This window comes from Sturnus vulgaris, chromosome 10 (genome assembly GCF_052056855.1).
Source record: "Sturnus vulgaris isolate bStuVul1 chromosome 10, bStuVul1.hap1, whole genome shotgun sequence".
In the NCBI taxonomy this organism is placed as follows: domain Eukaryota; kingdom Metazoa; phylum Chordata; class Aves; order Passeriformes; family Sturnidae; genus Sturnus; species Sturnus vulgaris.
Genome location: NC_142252.1, coordinates 10,951,785 through 10,975,570, shown reverse-complemented (window position 1 = coordinate 10,975,570; position 23,786 = coordinate 10,951,785). Strand labels below are relative to the sequence as shown.

Below are 23,786 nucleotides of genomic sequence, written 5' to 3'. Positions count from 1 at the left end.
CCGCAGGCTGCGAGCGCTCCGCACAGCCGGGCAGGGGCCCCAAGCTGCCGGGGAGGGAAGGGAGAGAGGGCGCTGGGGGACACGGAGCTGCTGGGCTTCCCCAGGGCTGCGTTTGCCCTTCAATCTGTTTCTCCCGGCTGCTACAGTAACTGCGGCCCTGCTCATCACAGCATCAGAGTGGTGCCCGTAAAAACTAATTTCAGTTTCCTCAAACCAACTTTGAAGTAATTCTGTACACTTACAGCAATAGTTTATAAAATAGGAAATACTGGCCTTTATGGAGTAAGGTACCAAGTGCCTAACAGGTAAATACTATTATATAATTTAATAAGAGATCATTTATTTTTACAGTGTAGATACTAAGTAAGCCACCATTTAGCCCCTCCTGAATGAGGACTTAGAATTCGAGTTCTGGAGAAAACTCAGTCCGTCTCAGACTCTGTCATCATCTTGGCCTGAGAATAGAAACCAAGTAAATCGAGTCTTGTCCTAGCACTGCAAACCAGTAATAGACAGAGCCAAATGGATTGAAATCCAAGCACTTACTTCCCTCCAGTCCCCATTATCCCATTATATAATGGAAACTGGAAGGATGCATCCCTTACTGTTGCTATATTGTGTGCAAGATAGTGAGGATGTAAAACTTAGTCCAGCTGCTCACTCATCAGGATTCTCAGGTTCTGCCACACTAGGACTGGCTTCAGGACCTGAGAGAAAGTAGAAGCTTACTACTTAAAACAAAATCATCTCTTTAATTTTGATTTAATCTTCTTAGTGATTGGCTTTTGTTAACAACTTTATTAAAAGTCCAGCTCCAGCATAAGTGAAAATTTACAGCTGATGAAAAAGGAATACAAATAGTTACTTTAAAATTACTAAGAAAAATACAGATTTCCTCTCATTCAGACAATGCACCGGTCTTTCTAGACAAAACCTCTGCACGCATAATACACACTTTAGAAAAATCAAAGGAATGATAGATAAGGAAATGCAGTACAGTAATGAGAAATTTCATAGTGGACTAGCCAGTTCTTTATTGTTTTCTTAATACAATATTTTATGAAAAGGTTAAAAAAACTCAACCAACAGCTTTTAGTCCAACTGCAAAACAGCATATATGCAGACCTAATAATGATAGGACATTTCTGCTTTCTATTGCTGGTTTGTTCATACAAAACTACTACATATATTTAAAGATGATTCCCACAAAAAAGTTCATCAGTTTAATCAATATTCATTAGCTACCAGACATTATCACAGGCCTTTACTTGCTCTCAAGTCAATGACAAGACTCTCATTGGCTCCAACAAGAGTTAGGCTCTCCAAGAATAAGGCAAGGATGATAATTTCTGTGCAGTTTGGAGTCCAATCTAGCAGGATTGGAATGCACCTTGATACTTGTATGACTACATGTAAATAACACCCACAAAAATCAAACAGTGTTTCATAATTGGTCGTGAAACAAGAGATGCAAAACAATGCAAGATCTTACAGTGCTATGGAAACTAATACAAATGAAGCTTGATTCATATGGGTTTTTCGAAGCAATACAAATCTATGATGTTAATTTGTTAATGAACATGTTCTGAAAACGTTATTAGCAATAAATAATTCATGTGTTCTGAAACTGAAGAAAATCAACTAATATAACCACATTATTAAAAGATAACTGATGAGTATATTTGTGCATACAATTTTTCTCATTCTGAGTTTCAGAACTGTAAACTGCGAGGCATTCATTGTGCTTAACATGGCAGAAAGTTAGATTACATGTCTGCATTATTTTATTCTGTTCAGTCCTCTTCCCATCAAACACGCAAACACTGTCATCACCATTTTTGGCTTCACTTCGACCAGATCATCTGGGAGAGCATAAATACGAGCACCGATTTTTCGAGCAACTGAAATGGCATACCTTGGAAAACAAGAGAAAACAAACACTATTATTTTTCTGATATCTACTAATATGTCAAAATTCACAACAACAAAACCAGATTTCAATAGCAGGATATGCTGGTTTAACAGTACTTAGGGTCTATTAGAAAGTGGACATTACTGTAAAGAAAGCATGTACTGGCAATTGTATTGACAGATGTTTTGCTACTGGTTATCAAAGCATTTATTTTGGTCAAAAACAGTATGAGGTATGGCAGACTATTAAGAAACCAATTACAGTGCAGTGGTGGTAGGCCATATCAGCTGTGAATTTGAGTTCATAGATACACTAAAAAAAAGTAATATTAGAATTGATACTCTATTCAAAAATCAATTAATATTAGTGTTATCTTTCTCTTAACAAATCAGTAAATCACGCATTACACCATGAATTCCTACATTTCCTACATTTTGGGAATGTATGAAGCATTCATTTAAAACTTACTTGGCATTATTCAATTTGTCTTGATAAGAAAGGTCTTCTCTCTTGACCATTTCTGGACGAACTGCTTTTGGTGCAATGGCATCTATTAAATCTAGGACAGGTAAGCTAGTGCTAATTGATTTGTCCTGAAAGAAAAAGATGCATAAGATTAGTTTAAGGAATCTGCTTTGATTACTCCATCTTCAAAATGCAAAAAACCCTACAGCACATCTTCCATGCATACTGAAAGACAGAAGCCTGTTTTCTTATTTCATAGTATGAAAGTTTTCCTCACCCTTTATGAGTTGTAATGTTCTTTTCTGCAATCAGTATTATAAAGTTCATTGTGCTGGTATCATTATTGCACAAATGGTTTAAATTATTTCATCAAACTTCCCTCCTTAAGCCCAAAGAAAGAGAAAGGAATTTTGATAGAAGTTCAAGGACCAGATTCTCAAGACAACAAAGAGATCCTTACAGGCCCCCATACATATATTTTCCTTGTTTCCTTGCCATGGAACTATTTTCTCCAATGGTTTGTGGCTCACTCTTTTTATAAGTTTTGGACTCAGATGGTATTCTGAGCTAGTGTGAGCAGTCTGTCTTACATATTTAATACACAGAGATTCTTAAAAGAGCAAGTCCTGTTGCTGCAGTCCTTCCATCCCAACTGTCTGGGCACAGAAGGAGCTGCTGATGCCAAAGCAAGCACAGCCAGTGCCAGTGAGGCTGGCTCAGGCCCTGCAGTGGCTGAGCACGAGCCACAGGGCACAGCTGCCTTTGTCACCAGGTCACAACTGTGCCTGCCAATTCAGGGAAGTCCCACAGAGCCATCATATTGATTATATGTCTAAAAATACTAATGTAGTTCTGCTTCAAGGCATTAAATGCATGGAGTATATCCCCAAGACCATAAGACACAGCTTTATCATTTTCACTGTTTGAACTAATGGCAATACAATAGAACTTGGCTTTCATAGCCCACAGTGAAATATAAGGCACTTCTGCATTGTCTATGGCCTGCTTGCCATAGTAATCCCCAAACCCAAACAGTCAAAGGCAATATTTATGTGAATGTTGTAAAAAAATCAGTAGTAAGAAAATGAATACTTTACATCAGTACCTCCTTATCTGTATTGGTGATCCGTCAGTTGAATTATCTTAAAAACGCATTTTGAATGACCTTAAAAACACAATCAATATCCCCCCAAAAACACAGGCATACCAAAGGCAAGATATTAGGACAGATTCTTGTCTTACTTTTAACTTATTTAATGCTTCCATTATAACAATTTACGTAGAAATAAAGAGAAGCGACAACATCTCATAAGAAAATTAAGAGGCCTGAGTTAACTTCGAGTGAAAATGAAATATTTTTACTCAATTTTTTGATTAATAACGCTTGCCTAATTAAAGTACATAACATAGTGAACTCTCAAATACTTAACTTGTTAGGTTCTCCTGTTTTGAACCACAGACATAACTGCTTCAGGTTATAAAATAAACCTGATCAAGAATGTTACATTTGTGTGCAATTTTTAATCAGCCATTTCTAGAGCAAGCGATTCACACAAAATAACACACCTGCCATACGCACGGCTTCTTTTGTTTTGAATACTTCTGTGGAAGGGAAGTTTCCTGTATCAATGTGCTCTTATTTGCTGAATGGGAACAGCTCCTGTTTTTGCTGTGATGCTGCACATCAGCAGTGCCAAGCACGACACAAGGTGTCGCTGGTCACCGCGGGCTCCCTGTCCCGGCTCTGTCACACGTGAGAACATCTTTTTAACCAGCTCCTAGAAGTGCTCATCTGCCCCCGCTTTCCAAAATCGTTTTTCTTGTACATCTTGTACAAGCATGAGAGTGCCTATATCCGAAAACTTGGAAAATATACGACATGCCAGGCCCAAACACTGGTAACTTCCGACAGAAGCCCCTTTGAAGGTCTAAACTTCTCTTTCTTTTCTTTGTGGTTGGGATTTGTGTTTAGTATCTTACTGCAGCTACTATCATTTATTTTATTATAGATTTGTAAAATACTTTTGAAGATTCAAAGACTGTCAGAAATATTTCCATAAACAATTTTGCTAGCTGATGGGAGAGTGGCTGTTAAAACCAAATTGTTAACAGATCAGGTTAAAAATCCCAGGTCTTATTATATGTGGAAAGAAAAGTAGATATAATTTATTACCTTGAAACTTGTAATTGAAGTTTTCTTATTTGCTTTTACAAGTGTCTGATTCACCCACTTAATAATAATTTCATCATTTACTTTTTCACCCTCTCCTAGGTCGGATAATACATTCAAAGTATACCTTCAATGAAGAGAACAAGAAACCAAGTTAAAATGAGTGGTAGTACTCAACATACAAAGCTATAAGCAAAGGTAAAATATTACTTCATCACAGTAACAATGCTAAGTACTCCTCTTCGTAAGGTACCCTTTGAGTTTTACAAATAATTAAATTATTCTCTACTTAGAAAGATACATGGAATCAACATGAGTTGAGCTCTTTTTTAACTGTTGCAGGATTTATAATTTTAGTCACAGTTTCTAGTTTATAAGGTTTTAATTGTCACTATAATGTGTGGTTTCAATCACTGCAGAGTATGTAAAATTACACAACACATATACAATTTTATCTTTGAGAACAGGGATATTTAGAAATTGCTCTCTACAATACCAGTTGGGTTATCTGAACACTCCCCTTAATTTGCCTTGATTTACAGACACACATGCACAGACACATGTACACACATCTATCACACACTGCTCCTAACTTACCTTCTCATCAGCTGCCATACCAAAGCCAAAGTCAGAGTTGGATTACCCTCATTTAGATCATGTCCAGCAATACCAACCAGTGAGAATTTGGCTTTTGTCTTCCCAAGTTCTACTGCATAATTGCAATTCTCAATCTGAAAATAAATTTTGTGTGCAAATAATGAAAACACCTTACTATTTCTGCAATACAGACCTATAATCTGTGTATTTTAAATTATTTTGACTTACTGTTACCTACAGTGTGATCTGAAGCTAGAAAAGATTTCCAGTCTACCTACACTGTGATTAAAATAACACAATTTTTACTACAAATGCAATTATGCAAGATTCCAATGATAATTTTTTTCCATATTTGAGAAAACCAAGTTTCCACTCAGGCAATGAATAAAATATATTTATATCAAAACAATACTTTGAGAGATATTGAAATGTGTTCTTCTTAAACAGGCAGTAATTTTAATCCTCTACATTTCAGGCTTCATAACAATCACAAAACTAAGTGAAAGCTTGGATTCTGCAAGTCTTGCCCAAATCCTCTGGGCAGCATATGAAAGTGCTCTGGGAAGAAATGTCTCAGTATAGGAACATCCAGCAACAACAGCCATGTCAGGCCTGAAGCTTTCACTTAGAGATCCAAATCGGCCATGAATTAAATATTGCCAAAAGGTGTCCACATTTAGAAACTAAAGTGATAAGTGCTATATCTGCTATTTGTTCTTTGGGATAATATCTGAAAAACAGATTTTCCTTTTTTATTTTTCCCCAGGACTGTCTCAGTAGCACAGAAATCTCGACAACACAGACTGGCATTAGCACAAGGGAGGCCGTGAAGCTGGGCTGCCTCCCAGAGCATCCACCCACCTTTTTCATGTTGCCACCCAGTAACGAGTACGGAGGTTTGTTCACGTGGCTCCAGTCAACCGGGACACGCGTCATGTCATACAGTTGGAAAATTATTAAAGCATCAGAGAGGTCACTAAACCAGAGGAAAACAATGGTTTTAAGCACAAAAGCACAGGTTGACATTGAAAGTAAGTACTTGAGACTTGTCACAGTGTAATTAAGTTGCTGAAAAATTCCAGTTTAAATAAATACTGGTGCCGTTCTCTAAAGAAACTGGCCTATATTCTATTGCTGCAATTGATATATATTGGTATATATTGATTCCTGCAATTATATACACTAAACTCTGCATTTAATTTCATTATTTTCACAAATCTTAGTGAAGCAAGCTCAGCCACTAGCTTCAATTAAGTAATTACTTTCATAGGGCAGGCATAGACAAAACAGCTGCTGAAAAGAGTTCTAATTTATTGATGTAATTTTAGTTCTCTGAGGACTTTCCCAAATGTTAAATACTCATGCTTTATCTGCAGATGCCTACAGATGTATTTTGCTAAAGAATAATCAAAACCAACAAACTTATCTTGCAAAGGAAGAATAGTAGGAAAACTATTATTTTCCCATTATATGTTGCATTACTGATAATACTCATCAGCTACTTCATAATTAAATTCTCCACGTTCAGCTACCTACAGATCACTTTACAGAGTTCAGAAAACAGAAATAATGAAACCAATTAGGAATGATACATACAAGCAGGTGTTCTCATTTGCTCCCTCAATCTCATCTTTTATTGACAGATTTCAATCAACTTCTAGCATAATTTGAAAGTGACCAGAAGCATCTAAAAAGCTTTTTATAAAGCCCTTAATCTGAGGAAATACTATGCTGCAGAGCTTCTTACAGTCTACTGAAAAAATAAAAATTATGCATCATAAAACACAGTTATCTCAACTTTTTAAAAGATGTAATTCAAACATACAACTGAGAGAGAGAGGAAGATTTAAACTTCCTTAGGTTTTCTAGTTTATCTAGATTGTGACTAGAATATTCAAGTCAGATACTGCTTAATGTGGTCCTACAGACCAGTTTTGAAGTGGAAACCTGGAAATCATTATTCTAGTAGAAATATAGCTTCCCTTCTTCTTTCCTTCTTTCTTCTCCTGTCACCCAAGGGAATTCAAATAATTCTTAAAAAAAAAAAAAAATCTTACCTGTATAAATGATTAACATATGGGCTTACACCCAGTGAATTCATCCAGTTTCTGAAAGTCCTTTCTTCCTTACTTTCTCCTATGGTGACAAATATAATTCTATATAAGTTATTGGAGTAAATACTTTATTAAGCAATGTTTAAATACTTCTCATATCCCTCATATCCCACCTCCCTCCCACCCCAAAATGAGTTTGTAATTTCCCAAACAGTAGTCTATACTACAATGCAGTCCTATCCAATTCAGACTGCCTCAGTTCTGGGCACAGGACAGGGACACTACAGGGAATAGTACTGTTATACTACATTTATCTGAGTAAATACAATTTGATAAAATACAGAAATAAATTTTATTATATTTCACATAATTAATATATCATGGAGATAATTTATAATAATTTCCTGAAACTAAAATGAGCAGAAACTGCATTCAACCATTAGGTCTGTTTGAAATGACATCTTTTTAATAAAAGTCAGTACTAACATATGAGGCACTACAACTCCACTCTCCCCTCACAGAAGTTGACACCATTAATTTGCAAAGGGGCTCCTCGAAGAAACAGATTTCATTTTTTTAGTTATTTGCACTGAAAATATGGAAAGGCAGTGTTGCATTGGTTAAATTTGTGAAGCTATTTATACTGCCAAGGGGGGCAGTTATCCTCACAATTTTAACCAGCAATTCTACTTACAAGAACTGCAGAAAATTCATGAGAAAGTAAATCCCAACCTTCACTTTCCTGACTTAGATTGCTTTTGTTATTGCAATCATGAGTCCTAACCTAGCTCTCTCTCTTTATAAAGTTACAGCTTGCAATAATTCATTAATTTTCTACATACAACACTACCTAAATTTCAACAATGTCACTGTGGCCATCTAATGTGAATCAGTGCTGCATAGGCTGTTTTCTCTTGCATCAAAGAGGAGCATTTGAGAAAATATTTAGCCTGAATATGTGAGCTTGGAATAACCTCATCACTTTGTTCCCCTGGGTTGACAGTCCACAGTTAAGAAAACAGGGATGACACTGAGGTGGGAGAAAACCTCTCCAGACTGAAGCACAAATATCTAAGCAAGATTTTTCTTTGCTGTTTTCGTTTGCTCCTTGGAGGGTAACAATACCACATTTGTCTGATGAGGTTTATATAGCATGAAAACTGTCTCATTTAGTACTGCAGTTCTAGGCTGACTACAGAATAATGAATGTTTTTGTAAAATGAAGCTACTGTGTAAACATCTAATCATGAGACTAGAAAGAAAATCTGTTTAACATTATTTTTCCATGCCTAGACCTATGCCATAACATTGATTTTTAGATAGATGTTACCATTTTAATCTAAGTCTCTTACCCTTTTATATAAAAAGCTCACGACTTCAGAAATTTCAGCTGTAGTTTACATTTTCTAACAGAATAAGTTTTACTTTAAAAGTTTCAGCCACCTTACCAGATTATTTCCTTTCTAATTATCATTAAATAGTTGATATTCATCTTACCGATACATTTCTAAATTATAATTTTTTTCATATGCAATTCAAATTAGTGTTTGTTTCAAATATTTACTTGTAAAAATAACCAAAGAGCCACTGATGGAAGAGAAGAAACAAAGAAAAATACTATTCTGCCAGGTCATCAGAGAGCTTTCCTGCCATATTAAAATTTAAAAGAAGAATCACACTTCGTTCCAGTAATTAAAAATATCAGTTTTTCTATTTAAAACTCAAGAATTATTTATAATTTAAGTTTATAAAGAGTATCTTTGAGATTACAGTGTTTTGAAGAAAGTGCCTTGTGCTTTTTTTTAAACGATTTTATGGTTACTGAGCTTTGAGTTGATTTGCAGTACCTAAAATACTGACAGCAAAGTGCTCTTAGGAACATTTGTCCATTACAAAGACAGTACCAATATTATTTAGTGAATTCTTACTAAACAGCATAGCCACAAAAACAGATACTCAACAACTGCACTCAGACTGAAGATTTTAAAATGCTTGCTTAACATTGTCAGGAGAATCCAAAGTAGCCAAGCAGGAGCAAGAGCATGCAAGCTGGGCAGGACCCTTTTGGAAAGTGGGAGTCCAGGAACTAAACCCAGCATAATATATTTAATATGCCACTCTAAATAAATCCCTTCATCATGCAATACATGAGTGTTAATAAGTTTTCCAGATGGCTGAGAACTGACCAATTTTTTCTCTCTATTCTTTTATTCAAAATATACCTTGTGATCCTATCAGGAGCATATCTTCTGCTGAGTGGTGCAGCAGATAGCCAAAATCATTGGAAAACTGCAGAAAGGGGGCAGAGCTACACAAAAGAGAGAGGAGCAAATTTGGTAGTATCCTTTATATTTATTGCCATCTCTTTCTTGAGATCATTACACTGTGGAACTGAGTGGAGAATAGCCATAGGGAAGGGATCAAGAATCCAAAGAGCTCCAAATATATCTAAGATCATCTCTGGAACACAACTGAGCTCACGATACAGTTGCACCCGAAGTTCAGCCAGCCTCAGTGGGAGTACTTAACCCTCTCATGGTGACAGCCATGAAGGCTGCCAGTAACCTAAGCGACAGCACAGGACATCTACACGGCAGGAAAAGTGGGTGGACATGAGTCCCTCCTCTTCCTCCCCACAAGAACTCAGCTTTCTGCATGATTTTGACTCCAAACTGCTGCTTTGCCCACAAGCCAGAGGCTCCTTGGATCAGCAGCAACAGGCAAAGGTGATGCAGTAACTGAGCTCAGGACTGCCCTCTCCACCCCCACACAATATCAAATGCTCATTTTGCTAGGTCAGCATTCCTGAGAGATATGCTCTCCATATTTCAGTGCACATTACCAGACGTATTACCAGGGCAGGTGTCAGTTTATGCACAGCATTAACTGTCTTAAACTGAAGAGGACAGCCACACCATACTGATCAGGTGGGACAGTCCCTGAAAATATGGAATTTATGCAGGAAAATGAAGACTTTCAGGAAGCTCTGCTCACCCACACATGCCTACAGCTTGACATCTTGGTTCATGGAAAGCCTTTACTTGCTAAACCCCCCCAAGATACCTGTATGGCATTTGACTTACTGTAACTCTTGCCCTCATTTTATATGCTGTGGGGTGTTTTTCCTTTTCTTTTACTTATGATGGCATATTAAAACAATAGAAAAATGTAAGAACAATGCAAAAAAAATCAACCAGAGAAGGACAGGGATGATTAAACAATAGGGAAAAAAAGAACGAAAAATTGCAGAATAAACACTTTTATGGAGTACAGAAAAGTACTAAATACAGTACCTACATTAGGAGGGGTCAAATCTGCATTTCATGAAGCAAAACAGGAAAGCATTATAAATTATGAGTCAGATTTCAACAGACAATCTATGATGAAACTATAAAGAAGTCAATGTCATATTTTAAATCACTACCTTGAGAAAACATCAGTATAAACACAGGACTTAATGGAAAACAAATAATACATTAACAGGAAAAAAAAACATTAACAACATTGTCTTTGGGGTGAAATAACTATTTTATGGTTTAGATCTACTTGACACCATGGGAGTTATTATTTGAGGGCAAAAAGGAGTCATCTACTTTTCTTTGAACAGATAAGATTGCCATGATTATCTATCTCTAAAATATATATATTGTAAATAGTAAGTTAAATTTGGCCGGTATTTATAACTACAAAATCATAGTCTAGCATTCAGCTGATTGTAACTTTTTTAACTGGTTTGGCTGATACTTTGAGCTCATCTAAATGTTTCAGGAAAGTCCAGAAACTAATTCAACTGTTTTTTCCCATGCCATTGAAAACTCTTCCAAATTTAACCAAGTTTTCAGTATTTCAAATCACACTAGCAATTTTATCTTCAAAGCAGAGAAGCTGAACTGAACGTATTCCACCTCCACACAACTCCTGTATGCATTTCCAAGAGCTGACATTTCTAACAAAACTGAAGCAGAGGAAGAGCAGACCTTTCCTTCAGTCATTTGTCCTGGCCAGCAGGGACTGCAGTGACTGGGGATATCCCAGCTGGAAAGGGAAGACAATGTCCTGTGCTCTATCATATCACAGCTGGCACCCAGCTGAAGCTAGAAGAGCAAGAAGCCTGAAACAGGAATGCTCTGAGGGGTACAAGATTTGTGACACAGGGATGCAGCAGCACAGACAAATTATGAAAAAACAGGCAAAGGAAGATGGACTCACCTAGATGGAAAGGAAATCTGATAGGAACAGTAAGAGGAAGGCACGAGAAGGCAGTGCAGAGGACTATGTGAACATTGCTGATGATTCTCCCGAGTGCAGCACCCCTGATTCTCACATTCCTTTGAGATCAGTGAACAACTGTGAAATACACTGGCAGGAGCCATTCCATTATCCTAGATTAGCTGGTCCACAGCAAGGGCAACAGCCAAAGATTGTTACCAATTATCCCTTTATCTCTGGCATTAGAGATCTGAACTGTGCAGTTGAAGGCCAAATTCCCTGATACGATAGCATCTATACAGGCTGTTGATGCAATAGATTAATACAGGCTGCTGATACAGAAGCCTTTTTTTTTTTCTAAATGTTTCCTACTTTAAAAGGCAACAAACTAATACACAGACATATATAAATGCACTATGTGAAAAATGCTTTTAAATACTATTACAGTTGCATAATATAGCACTGCAAAGAAAAGCTAGAATTTGTACATCAGCTAAAATATAAATAGCATGGAAGAAGCACGGGAAATTGAAAGGAAAGTAGGAGGACAGTTTTTGCTCCTGCAAATGAATGACAGAAGGTTATTCAGGAATAACCATTTGGTCAGGCTAACACAAATGAACAATATATACACTACTGGGGTTTTCTACTAAGGCTTATATTGGCTGCTAGTAAGTAAAAACAGCATACAGGGATCCTATATCACAACCTAGAAAGAGAAATCACTAATATTCTTATCTTCTGTATGGTTAGAAAGTTGAATACCTTCTAATAAATTGAGATCATAAGATGAATTGTCAGGCTTGTGCAGGGCTGGATATGTGTTAAAGAGATTTGCAACAAAAGCCAAATTGAGCTTAGGGTTGCCTGCAACAACATCAGCTGGAGTTACAAACTGTCTGCAGCCCAATTTATCTGCCTGTTGGAGCATGTATTCAGCCCTCCTCAAGTCATTTTTATCCTAAAAAGAAAAACAAACAAAAGTTAATTTACAGTTAAGTCTAGTACTAGATTTTACCGAATAGTCAGGTAGGGAAATCTTTAAACTACTCATGTCAGTTCCTCCTGCATTCTGCCAATGCCTGAGCTCACTCTTACAGCTCATGACAATTCCCCTCTGCATTCTACTGTCCTTCACTTCTGTGGCTGTCAGCACAGCATTCCTCATGAATCACAGCAACTGCAGCCAGGAGTGTAAGGATTACATTTCCTTTTCCAGGCTGTTGATTCCCATATTGCATATCCTGCTACATGTACCAAAGGCTGACCATCACTACTTTAAACCGATGTTCTCAAGCACAGTAATTCCAGATGATGCCCAAAACCATCAGCAAGAGTTTGAATCTTTCAAACTTGATGTCCTTTTAATATTTTTCTCTTCATCATCATAAGTTGGTAGCTTATGTGTTAATTGGCCTTTATTAGTAATATACTGGTTCATTACAAGACGTGATCATATGAACTGCAGGAAATTACATGGAAAAAATTAACCTCTACCCTTTCTCACTCTCAAAAAATCCAAAACAAGAGCAAACAAAGCAAACAAGGAATTTAAGAGAACTAAAGCATGTAAGCAAACTATCTTGCACATGGGTTTAATGATTATAATGAATAACGAGATTCTACTTTAGATTCTGATTGATTATAGGTATCTCAGGCATACAGTTCAACTTTGTATCAAAAGCACTCTCAGAATAATCCTTCCAACAGGTATTATGAAGCAGCTTACAGAAGTATTTTCACATCAATGTAGGCTGGTTTTAGACCCTCTGTCCCTTTACAACTTCAAGCTTGATGGATGCCATACTTTCCTGCTGGTTATTGGAAAGGCTCACATGTTATTTCTAAATGCTGTTTGGTTGGAGGAAGGAACAATGGTTCATTAAATCAATTCTTTTTCCATGTCTGAATTCCAGAAGAGAACTGAGTGGGATGTTCTAATATTCATGTTGGATGGCCCAAGTGAAAATCAATATACACTACTCCAAGTAAAACATAGCTCCAAACTTTAGACTGCAGGATGCATTATTCTGTTTCAGCAGCACTGTAGAACCTACTCAAGTTTCTGCTCGTTTAAGCTTTTGTAACACTGAGCAATCTGGCTGATTTTTTGCACGCATCAGGAAATAAAACAGGATTCAGGGACAAGCTGGTAACCCGGATGTTGGGTACATACACAGAGGTCTCAGATATTTCCAGTCTGAGATTACATTTCTGGATACTTACATGAAATCCTGTAAAGTCAATTTTAATGGGCAATTGTTCAAGGTCGTCTCCTTTGGGTGCAATCTGATTTAACAGATGGTAGTACGCTCTTGAATCCTAAATCAAACAGTGTAATATTAAAAAAAAAAAGATTAAAAAAAGTCAGCAAGTATGTAGCCTTTCCTACTAGTCCAATCCAAAAGCCATGAGTAAAAAATACAGCACCCTAATTTCAGTGATTCTGGATGAGGTCACACAGCTATTTTACTATCCTGTTTCACATGGAACTTACTTAGCCAGATGACAGAGAGAAGAAATATCTGCTAATTATTCTGGAAAATGCTAGGTAAATCTATTTTGCTGATAGCCAGACTGTGGTAATTAAGATATTCAAGGCAAATTTATGTGGTCACCCACAAAAAGAATCAATTTTGCAGTAACAAACTAGAAGAATAAATAAATCCCTACTAGTTCTAAAATATTTACTACTTCTCTTAAATACCATATAATGTTTTTACCATAGTAGCAGTTTTCATATAAAACCCTAGTCACAGTCTGCTTTAATAACAGCCTTCTTGGTAGCATTTGAAAATATGTAAACTGCAATTAAGGACATGGTTTTCTCCAATGAAAGGAGGTCCAACCACCTTAGGAAATCTTCCTCCTTTGCATTCAGTTTTAAAAAGTTGCTGTGTTCTCTTGTCAGCTGGGCTACTACAGTGCTCTGCATGCCTTTGCAGAATGACTGAACAGAGAATTATGCAGCCCTGCCACCTGCCCCAAGAAACCTTTCAGCCCCAGAGTCAGTCAGCTGACACACCAGCAAAGCAGTGACTAGCAGTTATTAGGCACCTAATAGAATGGTGCAAATTATCCTAAATAACTGTAATAGCCATCTTAAAACATTAAACCTTCCCTGACTATCAGCTTGTTGGAAATACTCACTTCACACTGTGATATGATAATACCGAGGATGAGCAACTAAATAGGAAAGAAGAGATCAAAAGAATGCTCTTTCAATTTTGAAAAATGCAGGATAAACCTACAGCCGAGAAGGCAGATTACTATTCTATTTAAATTCTTCTGATCTGACAATTTTTATCTATGCATTGTGTGTTTTAATACCACTGTGTTTGATTATGAGAGTAAATAACTACATACCTTAATGTCTTGGCTGAAGTTACTGATTTTCTGCCACCCTGCGTTGGCCAGATGGTAATTCACCCAGCGCAGCAAGAGGTCTTCTGGGGAAAGCTTCATTAACTGATCCAGCTCTTCCCCTTCATTTAGCAAGGCAATAAGAGCTAAAAGCAAGTTTGAAAGAGAGCTGAAATCACTGCTATTGTGGGCTGAGCTAATTCCAAGTGGCTGACATTGCTATACCTGGCATTACTCTTACCTTCATTTCTGGAGATCTCAATATCAGCAAAAAGGCCAACTTTAATGATCTGCCACAAGAGTCCTAACACCAAGTGTGGTTTTCCTTCTTGCAAATCTTGTGATCCAATATTGACAACTGTGCAGCCAATGGCAGATGCTGAGTTCAGAGCCAGGTTTAGGTTTTCCTATTTGGAATATCATCATTTAACAAACGTGTGAGATTGTTCATATTGAACTTTGGAAGAAATAATTCATTAGTTCAATGGTGTCCAATGGAAAACTGCACTCTGGAAGTTTTTTGTGAACTACCTTGTATCTTATCAAAATTTAATGAAACAATGATGGTGTTTGATATGGACCCACCAAAACAAATTGTGGACCACCTTCTGCAGCTGGGATTACTGAGGAATACTTGAATCAAAATACTTTTTGCAATTCCTAGGTATCAGCTACACAAATTAAACAATACTGCTCAAGATATCAGAGGCTTGATCCTGAAAAAGATGTTCATATGGAATTCCTGCATGCAGTCCTGTGCAGGATACTACTGACACCACTGTCATCCCGTTTTAAATCTTGCACATTTATTCAAGCAATTATTAAACCGTAATTGAATAAAGAGCATAAGAAAATCACAGCAATTCAAAACCCTGACACTCAAAGTAAAGCTAGTGATTATCAAAGATACTGACAAAGATTCCAAGAAAAAATAGCTGGCAGCTCTCATCAATGTTACTATTTTCTTGTGTCATATTTCACTATCTACAGAGGCAACATAAACACATGCAGTATCATCTTTGCTGGCAAATCTTAAATAATAGTACTTTAAATAAATAGCAATTACAAAACCCACTTGGAGGATTTAGAACATAGTGCAGTTTAACTTTAACACTGCCTAAAATGAAAAGTCTGCCTTTTAACTGAGGTTTTTCATCAGCAGTTTTTTCTCATTGGGCCTGTAACTTATGGATCTACTTCCCTTTCCAGATCTGTTTTCTTAAACCCAAACTAAGTTCTTAAAAATGGTTTCTCTCAAACTTTTCCATTATTTCTTAGACAACCAAAAAATAGAGCTCCTCATCTTCTGTCCAAGTTGCTCTCCCGGATTGAAAGTACATCATCCTATCATAAAGTATACAGCCATGCAGATACTTTCTGTATGGCTAAAAACAACCTGGCCATCCATTCAAACTCTACAATTATTTTCTTCAGGTACTCAGTAAGGCAAAACAAATTAGCTAATAGGGAAAGAATTAGGGAAAACAAGAAAAAAATAGTTTTTCTGTAAACCATCTAAGAAATAGGAGAATGCAGTAGAGTTTGCTAGAAAATATAATCTCATCCTTCAGGATTTTTTTATTACATATAATTTTTAATTTCTTTTCTCCACCAGGAGAACTGTCATTAAAACAAAAAAAAAATTTCTTTTTCATTTTGACAAGTTCCTATCCATGCAGTACTTACAGAAATAGTGAAAGGAGTGAGCTTTTTCTTATTAATAGCCCTTTCATCAATTGTATCTGGTTGTGAAAAGTTGATCATTTTGCTAAGGAAGAAAAGCCAAGAGTTTATTAAAATTTCCATTTCTCAGAAAATATATTATTTGATTATAAACTACTAACACTAAACTAGCTGCAAATATTTCTGACATTAAAAAGAAGAACATCCTCTAAATCTCCTCTCCCTCATTAAATAATTGCACATTCATTCAGAATGCCCCAGATATGTTGCATTTTCCTTTTACATATAACTGGCAAAGAAAGTTCTTGAGAAGATTAAATCTGTATACCAAAGTAACTTAAATGGTCTCTACCAAAAGACTGTAGCATAATCACTGGATTTCTGCACTGCATTTCTGTAGTACCTTGTATCTACACGGATCTCAAAGACTAATTCACATCCATACTAATAAGCTAATCCCTTGTTACCATGGTGTGTGATTAAGTACTAGTAATCCACTTTAACTAGAAAGTTACAGCAGACTAAAGTTAAGAGACCTACTATATGCTCTCTGTTTTGCCATGGATTTAATTCAGATTTGTGTTCCTGCTGTCTCATGGTTTAATGACTATAATTAGTAACTTTTAAAAATATTTAAAATAGTCAAGTTTTCTAATTATTTCAAGTAATGAATTTATGAACTCTTTAATTATCTCCTCTATAAACAGTCTGCAAATATTTGGCATACATAATTATGAGTCTGAAATGGAAAACCACTTCTATAACATATACAATAAGCTAAAAAACACATTTCTGTGGGCAAACACATTTTCCCCACCTTGCACCCGGATTGAAATATTTAAGAGTGGAGTCTTGATGTTAAAGTCTGTCTAAAATTTTCTAATTCATGTCACTGTGATCAGCATTTAACCTTTGAGATTAATTTCTTTTCTTTCTCATAGCCTTGGACTCACCAAAGAAGGATGCCATCTGCAAGGGATTTAAACAGACTGGCATCTGATGGGTTCATGGGTAGGAGGTGCTTACAGTCTGGGTCATCTTGTAGAGCTTTATTTATCCAATTAACAAAAGCAACTTTTTCTTCCTCTGAAAAGAAAGACAGCATTAAAATAAAAGATTAACATTTTTATGAACACACAATAGTAACAGCATATTTGGGTCAAATAGGTTCATCTGCAGTAAAACCCCTTAGTTTCACAGAGGTCAGTTATTAAAAAAATCAGACCAATGAGAAAGAACACAAAAAATAATACAGATTGACCTTTCTTGCACTGCACCCACTAAGTATCTGGTGATTTTGTGAAGGATAACATAAAAATCATAGGGACATCATAGGGAAAGTATCCTCATGGCTGACTTTAAACTCAGTTTCTCAGCAATTACAAACAAAGAAGAAGGGAAAATGTCTCATCTGAAATATGCAACATCTCACTCCATGCACTGTTTGTTTAAAACACAGTGCTTCATTCAGCCTTCTGCTGGTCTTCACAGACTGGCAGCTTTTTGGGACTGATCTGAACTGCTGAGCTGTCTTTAGCTTTGAGAAACTTCAAAAGTTTAATATCTCAGTTTTAAATCCTCTTTCCTATTCAGTGCATAATTTATTACTATATATCGAAGAAATATTATTTGGATAACAGTCAATCAAGTCTCAGTATCCAAATTCCCAAACAGTACAGGTGGTATTCACCTCACCTCAAGAAACACTTGACTCATTACACTTTCATTGTCAGTGGGAAACAATGTGAAATTCTAGAGCACATTTCACCTCATCATAAATGAGATGGCTGGTGAGGCCAGGCCAGGTAAATCATGCTCTAGTGGAGTTTCTTTCTCTCCACCAAAAAGAAAACTGCATCTAAAGAATCACCTCTGATGCCCTGCAGACACCCTTTGGGATGGAGCATATCCCCTGCTTTGAGGATGTACCAGGTATACCTGGTGCTGGAATCCTGCTGAAAGAGAGGATATTGCCACCTTTGGCTAATCAAAATAAATCTTCCTCATATATAGAACCTTATCACAATCTGGAACCATACAAATTCCAGACTTAAGTCAATCAGAAATTTGCAATATCAATGATTGCAATATGATCCTAGAAAGTGGTTCACACTCTGGCCAGGAACTGCAATGCAATTAGGCACAATTACCAACTTAAATTACATGCAGCAGGGGGAGGTAGAAAGAAACAGATCAAATATTAAAAGCAGCTTCTGCAGTGTGAGACAGTCTATGCAAAAACCATGTAGGAGTAAACAATTCTGTAATGGAGAAGACAGCTGAGGAGGCCAGTCCATCCAGAAAGGATATGTGGTTGTTCATTAGTAGGGTTTTAGTTCATGTTAGTTAACACTGTGGAAATTAAAATGAGGATTCATTTTTTATCTGAATATAGGAACAAGAGCCCATTAGCATATAATGAAGGCAAAAACTTGACTAGTTTTACCACAAGTATGCCAAAGGAGTAATTTCCCTCACTACAAGATGTCACTGCTTGCTTTTGTCTTTTGCTCTCACACAAAAACTCAACTTTCCTCTGAGTGCAACTAAGAGTGAAACTAAGCAACAACTGAGCAGAGTTAATAAACTTTCACCCACACTTACCTTGTCTGTCTCCACATACTTTTACTGTGCTAATTTGCTTTCATGGCCAAGTTTCCAGTTAGGCTCTGTTTTATCTGCAGTGCAAATTTAAAGAGTTTTCCTCCATGGAAAATTTGCCCATGTTTAATTACTTCTTACCTGAATAGGAGTGCTGTGTTCCCTCACTAGATATTGCTGATGTTCCTCCAATTGCTGTAATACCTTGCTTTTTGTTTATTGATTTTCGAAAAGATTTGCTAACATCTTTGCTTTTCAATTCCTGAATTATCTGAAATTTCAAAAATAGAAAGCACTTTGTGATTGACTGTACCTTCAAATAACTGTTAATTCATGTAAGTAGTCTAGAGTCAGTAACCTCACTTTCTTTGATATTTATATTGACTTCTTTCTAAAAAGAAATAAATCCTGTTTGGATATTTACATCTATACTGAATATCTAACATATTATTTCACAGTGAATACCTCTATTAAGCCATGCTATCTAAAAAAATAGACATACAAATATCTACACAATTTTTCACAGATATTTTGGTAAACTGAAGAACACAACTAAAGATACACACATTTTTGATGATGATAGTATATTTTTCCCACTTATTTCCCCACATGCTTTGCATGTAAAGGGTTATGACATGACAGTTAAACATGCCCTTCCTTTATTAAGCTAATACTATTTTCCACCTGTCTGCAATGTAAACCACATTGGATATATTAATATGGCCTAGGTTTGCCCAAATACTGCAGAGGTCTCAGGCTGACAATAAAGTATAAGATATAGTTAATATCTGGAAGCAAATATTTGCATGTTTAGAATCTCAGAAAAACTAATTCAACAAGCAACCTTCTGCAATTAGCAACAGTACTCTGACTTCAAAGCAAAACATGATCACCCCCAAACACCCACAAACCAGCAGCCTGGTAAGTTCTTGTTTCTTTTAAAACACACCACTGAGTGATTCTCATTTAGAAAAGCCTAAAGCTTTGAAATCTGCTCAGTGAAAGGGAAAACTTGTACCTCACTCCCAGTAATAAATAGCCTTTAGGATAGAGATTAAGCATAGTGAAGCACCACTAGAGCATTCAGAGGCTGGTACCTAATTGTCTGCTCTTTTGTCAGAGTGAGGGCTGACCCAACAATATGTAGTCCTTCCCCTTGCCTTGGAGGAAACAGAAAACATGACTGATTGCAACTACTGTTATTTCACATGCTGCTGAAATAAGAACTATCAAATTAAACAGGAGTGTGAAAGACAAAAATTAGAAAATAACTATATAGGATATTCTAGGTTGTCACAGAAAATTCAAAATAAGAGTTACATATAAAAATAGTTAGCTGTACTATTTAATTCTCAATAGATATCAGACAGTAGAGAAACATCCAAAGGGAAGCTCTTACAGAGACAAATTCTTCAAAGTTGATTTTCCCATCCTTGTTGCTATCTGTCACTAAAACGATTTTTTCTATGATCTCCCGGACTTTGTAACCAGGCAAGGGCAGGCTTGCTTCTTTAAACAGGTCTTGAAGCTCGTAATCACTGACATACCCACTGTTGTCAATATCTGCAGAATGAAAGCACAAGTTGTTATACTTAGGTAAACTTATTCATGTACTAAGGTATGGTAACTGTTAAGAATCAATGAAGTGTGATAAACACAGTTCTAGGAGATGTATTTCTGTCTCTGATACAGATAAGTATGAAGGAATGTTTCTGGATTAGAGGCACAACTGTCTAGGACTTGTGCCATCTTGTTACATGCTTTCTTAGGAACTATCTTATGATCCTAGAGCACAGATATAACTAGATAGCAAATTTGCAAATAGTCAAGTTCAAGATTTTCTCATTTTTTTAAGACTCCCAACAAAATTACCTATAAACCTTCAAGTCAAAGAGACATCAATTAATATATGCTTACTGCAATAGGAAACTATTTGCAATCAGTAAGATCAAATCTGATGCATGTTGTTATTAGAAGAGCACACTTCCACAAGAAAAAATACTTACAGAAGAACTCTGCCTAACTGCATTTTATTTCTTATCCTAGTATCTGATAAATATTTTCTGTTCTTTGAAACTTTTTATGTGGTTTGGCTTACCTGTGAAGAATAAGTCTGGGATGATCTGTATCTGTTTATTAAAGGTGACCTTCCTTAATCTAATAACTGGTTCTGTTGGGAGCAATCTGAGCTGCCACCTTCACTTACACTTGGCTCCCAAAACCACATGGCAGGAATGTTCATGTACAGCAAAGTGCCAGAATGCCTTTTTTTCAACAAGAGATTTGAAATTGTGGAAAGAAATTAATGGCTGTATCATATAAAAATAAATTGAGTATCATTTGTGTTATTCATGATGAATAATGCAGCAGCACAGAAACAATCAAAAAATACCCTTTGTACTTTCACCTTTGGCCAATCTCTTTGCAGAAAGCTGTCTTGAATTCATCCCAGTGCAATCAAGAATCATTTTACACACCCATGTTTTTATCCAAAGTAACACATAAATGAATCAACTGCATTACCTGTTCCTATTTTTTAAAACTATGCATATTTCCATATATATATATGTGTATATTCATATTTATACAAGCAGAATTTGATCACATCCAGTAAAATAGCCTTACCTATGTCTGGGCTACACAATGAAGAGAAGTACTTTTAAAAGCAAAAAATCTATAATTCATACACAGTATAAATGAAGTCAAATCAAATTCAAGTCCAAAAGAAATCATATCCTACCTAAGTAAGGCTGGATATAACGTCCATAGTTTGTATGTATTTAATGTTAATATTTTCCATGTTTGACAACAATTTTCAGTGACTTTCATGATCGTATTAAAGCTCCTGAAAAATGCTAGTTAATAGTATTTTCTCAGCTCAATGAATGATACATTTTTAAGAAATTTAAGAGAACATCACAATGAATCACAAATAGAAGCAGATGATATGGCCACTTTTCTGACTTGTCAAGGTGCTCCCACTGTTGGATTTTTTTTTCATTTACTACTTAAAAACATCTCTTCCTATTGTGTCTAGTATCAGAACTCAGCCAACAATACCAGAGGGGATGAGTGCCTCTCATTACAGAAGGGCAAGCAGAGAAATATGCTTTCATCCCCAGCCATAATTAATTGCTATACAGGATTTTTTTGTAATCTTATACTATGTATACACTATTTTTTTGTAATCCTACACTATGTAGCTTCTGTACAGCTTCATAAGGCAGCCACCTCTCACTGCAGACAAAAGGCTAAAACCACAGGGTAAAAAATAATTTTGTGGGTTTGATACTATCAAAAGTTCACAAATCAATACACAAACTTGATGTCTCCATATGCATTAATTCATCCACTGGCTTGCAGGCATGTAAGACCACACAGAATAACAGGGATGCTCGAACCAGCAGAGGACATGCTCAGGAGCTCACTCCGATTACCAGCTATTTTATTTCTCTAGGTTCATCTTTCACTGAGGGTCAGTTTCCATGATGACAAGCTGAGAGTTAAATAAATGCCTTCTCTCAGTTTACCAATGTAGCTGCCAGCACTTTATCCATAAAGACATAAGAAATGTGGAAAAAAAAACCCAAAAAGAATCCCTAATGATGCTTAATTTTTATGTTTTACAGAAAGCATAAGGAAAAAAATGCTTTTCAGTGAGTAGCAGCAGTGCAGACAATTCTTAAAGCAGAAATATGAAACCATGCAGGCAGGGAATGGAGAGAAAGAAGGAATACAGATGGTGAAAATCAAACTTAGAAAAGCTGTCAGACACCAGCAGTGAGTCTCTATGCTAACATCTCTCAGTAGACTGATACATGTATGTAGCAATCTTCTCCTTGGTCTGTCATTCCAGCACCTGCAGGATGTAAACTACCTGAGCTATAGATGTCCCAATAATTGTTTAACAGCAACTCATTAATTATCTCCCATGGAGGTATCTTACTCCCTTTAAAATTTCTACTCTTTGTTTGGTCTCAACAACATCCTGAGACAAGGGGTTCATAGTTCTATTATTTATCATGAAAGTAGTTCTTTTTATTTTAATCTTCCTGACTCTCTACCAGGCGTCATGTGAGACCTATATTGGCAGAACCTGAATAATTCCCTTTTCACTTCTCCATACTACTCATGGTCTTCCAATTCTCTAACATACAACTTCCTAATAGTTTCTTTACCAAGTAAAGACTCCTAATATTTAAGACCTCTTGCCTAAAATGACCCTGTTCCCTCCATCATGACTGATTACAAACATGGCTGTTTGATTTCCTGAGCTGCACGGTTACACAGCATCCCTGAGAACCGCAGTAAATAAGAAATAGAGCAGATATGAACATTCATAACAGCAGTGCAATCTGGAAAAAATGGTTAGTTGTTATATAATTTCTTATACTTTCTGTGTGCTCTGATTAATTTGTAAACATCCTGTCAAGCATACAAAACTGTACAGTTATTTATTAACACTGGCTAGTTACAAAAGTTCAAAAAATCTCCAAGTTTAGTTTACTTAAAACATGAAATCTGATTGAATAAATGAAATTATTAGTTCACCAAAGCATGCAAGTAAAGCAAAAACCAAGTGTCAGTAATCTAACATAAAAATATATAACACCTGAAGCTTAATAAAATGCTTTTCAGAATTAAGGAATTCAAAAAGCTGAATTTTGAGACCCATTATGTATCATATACAATAGCACAAAAAAATCTACTACCCCCACAAGCAAATGTATCT

At 36.2% G+C, this 23,786-nt stretch overlaps 1 protein-coding gene and 1 long non-coding RNA gene across 6 annotated transcripts in view; one reads left to right on the top strand and one right to left on the bottom strand.

Annotated features, from left to right (window-relative positions):
• Window positions 1-1,009: 1,009 nt before the first annotated feature.
• PLS1 (plastin 1) overlaps window positions 1,010-23,786 on the bottom strand; it is a 39,851-nt gene continuing 17,074 nt past the window's right edge. For all 5 annotated transcript variants that reach the window (XM_088170779.1, XM_088170781.1, XM_014877922.2 and 2 more), the window contains 14 exons: window positions 20,454-20,617; window positions 19,196-19,325; window positions 17,407-17,539; window positions 16,457-16,538; window positions 15,012-15,177; window positions 14,774-14,916; window positions 13,634-13,729; window positions 12,173-12,368; window positions 7,202-7,280; window positions 6,006-6,120; window positions 5,145-5,278; window positions 4,551-4,674; window positions 2,381-2,505; window positions 1,010-1,915 (listed from right to left, as the gene is read on the bottom strand). In XM_088170779.1, coding sequence (XP_088026905.1) covers window positions 1,780-1,915; window positions 2,381-2,505; window positions 4,551-4,674; window positions 5,145-5,278; window positions 6,006-6,120; window positions 7,202-7,280; window positions 12,173-12,368; window positions 13,634-13,729; window positions 14,774-14,916; window positions 15,012-15,177; window positions 16,457-16,538; window positions 17,407-17,539; window positions 19,196-19,325; window positions 20,454-20,617 — 1,823 coding nt within the window. In that variant the 3' untranslated portion in view covers window positions 1,010-1,779. The remainder of the gene's footprint in view (window positions 1,916-2,380; window positions 2,506-4,550; window positions 4,675-5,144; window positions 5,279-6,005; window positions 6,121-7,201; window positions 7,281-12,172; window positions 12,369-13,633; window positions 13,730-14,773; window positions 14,917-15,011; window positions 15,178-16,456; window positions 16,539-17,406; window positions 17,540-19,195; window positions 19,326-20,453; window positions 20,618-23,786) is intronic.
• On the top strand, window positions 1,867-21,912 carry LOC148222642 (uncharacterized). Its single transcript, XR_015805692.1, has 2 exons — window positions 1,867-4,745; window positions 5,620-21,912. It is a non-coding gene; the product is annotated as an uncharacterized LOC148222642 (long non-coding RNA).